Genomic DNA, 3,180 nt, shown 5'->3' on the forward strand with positions numbered 1-3,180 from the left:
TTTTGATTCTCCCAAAGCGATATGATTTATGATTGTCGTAGAAACCAAATTCACCCATCTTTCAGATTATTTATTGGTCTTTATTAGGAAGGTCAACTATTTTTATGAAACTGAATTCAAGATTTATAGATTTACTGAAAATAAAACCAGCTGCAACCTCATGTGGAGTAAATATATTAATAGACTTTAGTGTAATAATGCGCCGATGAAATCGAAACTTCAACATTCCCCCCCCCCCCCCCCGGCAAACCCCAGGCATTTGACCATCTTCTGTGCCGGGGAGTGGGGAATTTGACCTAAGCCTGCGTGGGGTGGGGAAAATCGAACGAGAAGTGTCAGGTTTCAATTTTTTTTTTTCGGGCGCCGAAGTCGCTAACAGCTATAAGACACGTGTTTGGACGAGATGGAAGAGTTTAAAGGAAGAGATTTGTGCATTTGTGAGCGATTGGCTTACAAAAAAAAGGTCTTTACAGATGACAAGAGCCGACGACGATTGTTGTTTAGTCGGGTATGACAGACAAATCCGATGGGCATTTGAACACCATTTTGGCCCGAGGGGGGCGGGAATTTGAATGATCCAATCTTCAAAAGTCCAAATGCCCGGGCTAATGTATTGTACAAAAAACATGAGCAGTTGAGAGGCCCTCTCATGGGTTTTGGGGAACAGGGAAACATGGTTAATTTTAACTGGGGAACAATGTCAAAATATTCTGAGAACAAGGGAACAAAGACACTTTTAGGAATTAAAAAGCTGGGAACAAGTTTGAAAGTAATTTGGGGAACAAGGGAACACAACCAAATATTTCAAGGGAACAAGGGCCTCAGTTCAACCCTGTTATTTAAAACTGATGTTCAGTCAGAACACAATTTAACAATATTATTGTCTTGTCCATTGTGCACTTTTCGAATTGCACAATCTGTCAGTCCCGTATATAATTAAACCACATTAATTAATTCTTATAAAGTATTCCCAAACATAGATTTCTGGTGGAAAAGACGTGTAGATATAGAATTCTTCTTTACTCTTCTAGATTTGTACATAAAGTTTCTATCTTTAATTTTTTTGTAATTGAAATAATAATGAACCTATTGTGAATTTTTGTTGGTACTTAAAATGCCAACCACCATCTTTATTTATTAGATGTACAGTTAGTCTGCGAGCAGGCTCTTTTGTAAGTGTCTTCTTGCGGCTTTGCCGCTTGCACAACACTAACAAAAGGATCCAGCTCACAGGCTAATGTACATTATCTTTGAATTAAGAGAGTTCAACTGTACTAAAGGGTTAACTTGAGTAGTTTTTGACTGAACATTAAGCTTGGTAAACCGGCTTTACTCCCTAAGAGTTTTTTAAAGGATTAGTAAGACCTATTTTTCTGGCATCGGTGAAATGCACTTAAGGTCGTGCAAAAAACAATAATAATATTGGTAAAAGAGTTTAGTTGCAAGACTGCCTTTACCCGGCCTAAGAATGACCAGCATCTAATTTCTCCTTACAATATCTTTCCTATCAAACTTTAGGTCATGAAAATGTAGGGGATCATTGCTCAAAATAAAAATTATTGATTTTCAAAGAGATTCTTCTTGTTATTGCCTTAGCAAATGTTTAGAGAACAATAACAACAACAACAACAACAACAATAATAATAATAATAATAATAATACTAAAGAGAGAGTGTATATTATTTCGATATTAGGGGCTTGAAAGTTTAACCAGGCAGAGTTTGCCCAGTTATAGCCATTATTAAATAATAATAGGTAATTATTATTATTGTCATTAAGGCACAGGTTTTGCGAATTGAAAAAGGTAAACCTACTGTCAGATAAGGATTATGTGTTTGACTGTCAACTACATGATTAGAACGGTAGGACTGCCATTGAATTTCAACACAACATCAGCTTTCCCACCATTCAGTTTTAATAAAATTTGTGGTCACCTACTTTAAGATACAGTACTTTGTAAACCTAAAAGCCATAAACATTTTCTCTTATTTTTAAACGATACAATAATAAATTTATATTATTATAATTTGATGAAGCCTCAGAATCAACAAATCGCTGTCCATGAATGACCCATCAATCACCTAGCTGTTCTGCTATGGTGATTGACCGCAGTGAAAAATGAAAGTGTTGATTTTAGTCATTATTCAAACTTACAAACCCACAGTTTTTGTACTTTACCTAATTAAAAGCTCTGTTCAATGATATCGTTTAAAACTCTCTCTGGATTCTGTTTAATCCCTTGAATCCTTGTAAGCAGCTCAGTACACCTCTACCCAGGGAATGTTTCAAACAAATTAAACTCCCTCATGAAATGATGAGGACAATTTTTCTGCCTTAAGCAATCTTCAAGCCTTTGCAGAAGGCCCATGAAACGATCTCCTAAGCAATCAAAGGTCCAGTTGCTAGGAGAGGGCTTTGCCTCACACTCATAAAGCAACATGGTTTTGAGGTGATATGACTTCAACGGATGCAGCTCAAGTTCCTCTCTCAGAGCTTTGAGGATCCGTAATACCTGTTTTCTGCAAGAGCTTTCTTCGCCATGGCCTCCTTTCAGAAACAGCTTCTTTTCAGCTTTTGAGAAGGAGTATGTCCAAAGAAAACCCTTTTCACGTTCAGGAACATTGCTTCCTTTTGGTTGCTTTGCAACAAGATGACAGCCATCATGCCAGATCTCCTGTACAAGGTTCTGGTTTGGCCAACCTTTCAATTCACATTAAATTCAATTCTACCTTGCAGAACTTGCGCAGGGTGTTTTGTTTTTGTAACTGTGAGTATGTTGCTGGGAAATTAATACTGGGTTTTAATTGTTCAACAAAATTAACAAGTACAGAGCCCTTTTGCTTTAAAATTTAATACAGTAAGTTGGGTGTATCATTGAGATGAAAGGGTGTACCAGTAATCTAAAAGGAAATGATTTATTCAGAAACACAAGGATAACATCTCCTCAATTCAAAAAAAGAAAAGATGTCAAGTTATCAAGTTTCATAAATCTTTTGCTTGTATACAACAAAATCATTGTATTTTTGGTTACCTCTACGTGACCTTTCTTTCCACTCGTCAGCATCTTCTGGCCACGACTTGTCTTTAATGGCAACTACTAGTGTCAAGTCAATGGAATACACTCTCCCATTCATCCTGTTGGTTATTATTAGGGTTACGGCTGGACCATGTGGTGACGTC

General features: G+C 36.9%; 1 protein-coding gene across 1 annotated transcript in view; it reads right to left on the reverse strand.

Moving 5' to 3' along the window:
• Window positions 1-1,894: 1,894 nt before the first annotated feature.
• The window catches only part of LOC137969479 (cyclic GMP-AMP synthase-like receptor 1), a 10,386-nt gene continuing 9,100 nt past the window's right edge, over window positions 1,895-3,180 (reverse strand). The window contains exons 2-3 of the mRNA XM_068815732.1: window positions 3,032-3,180; window positions 1,895-2,700 (exon numbers count right to left, since the gene is read on the reverse strand). The exon at window positions 3,032-3,180 is cut by the window's right edge and continues 12 nt beyond it. Of these exons, the coding sequence (XP_068671833.1) occupies window positions 2,270-2,700; window positions 3,032-3,180 (580 nt within the window). The 3' untranslated portion in view covers window positions 1,895-2,269. The remainder of the gene's footprint in view (window positions 2,701-3,031) is intronic.

Source organism: Montipora foliosa, chromosome 9 (genome assembly GCF_036669935.1).
Source record: "Montipora foliosa isolate CH-2021 chromosome 9, ASM3666993v2, whole genome shotgun sequence".
In the NCBI taxonomy this organism is placed as follows: domain Eukaryota; kingdom Metazoa; phylum Cnidaria; class Anthozoa; order Scleractinia; family Acroporidae; genus Montipora; species Montipora foliosa.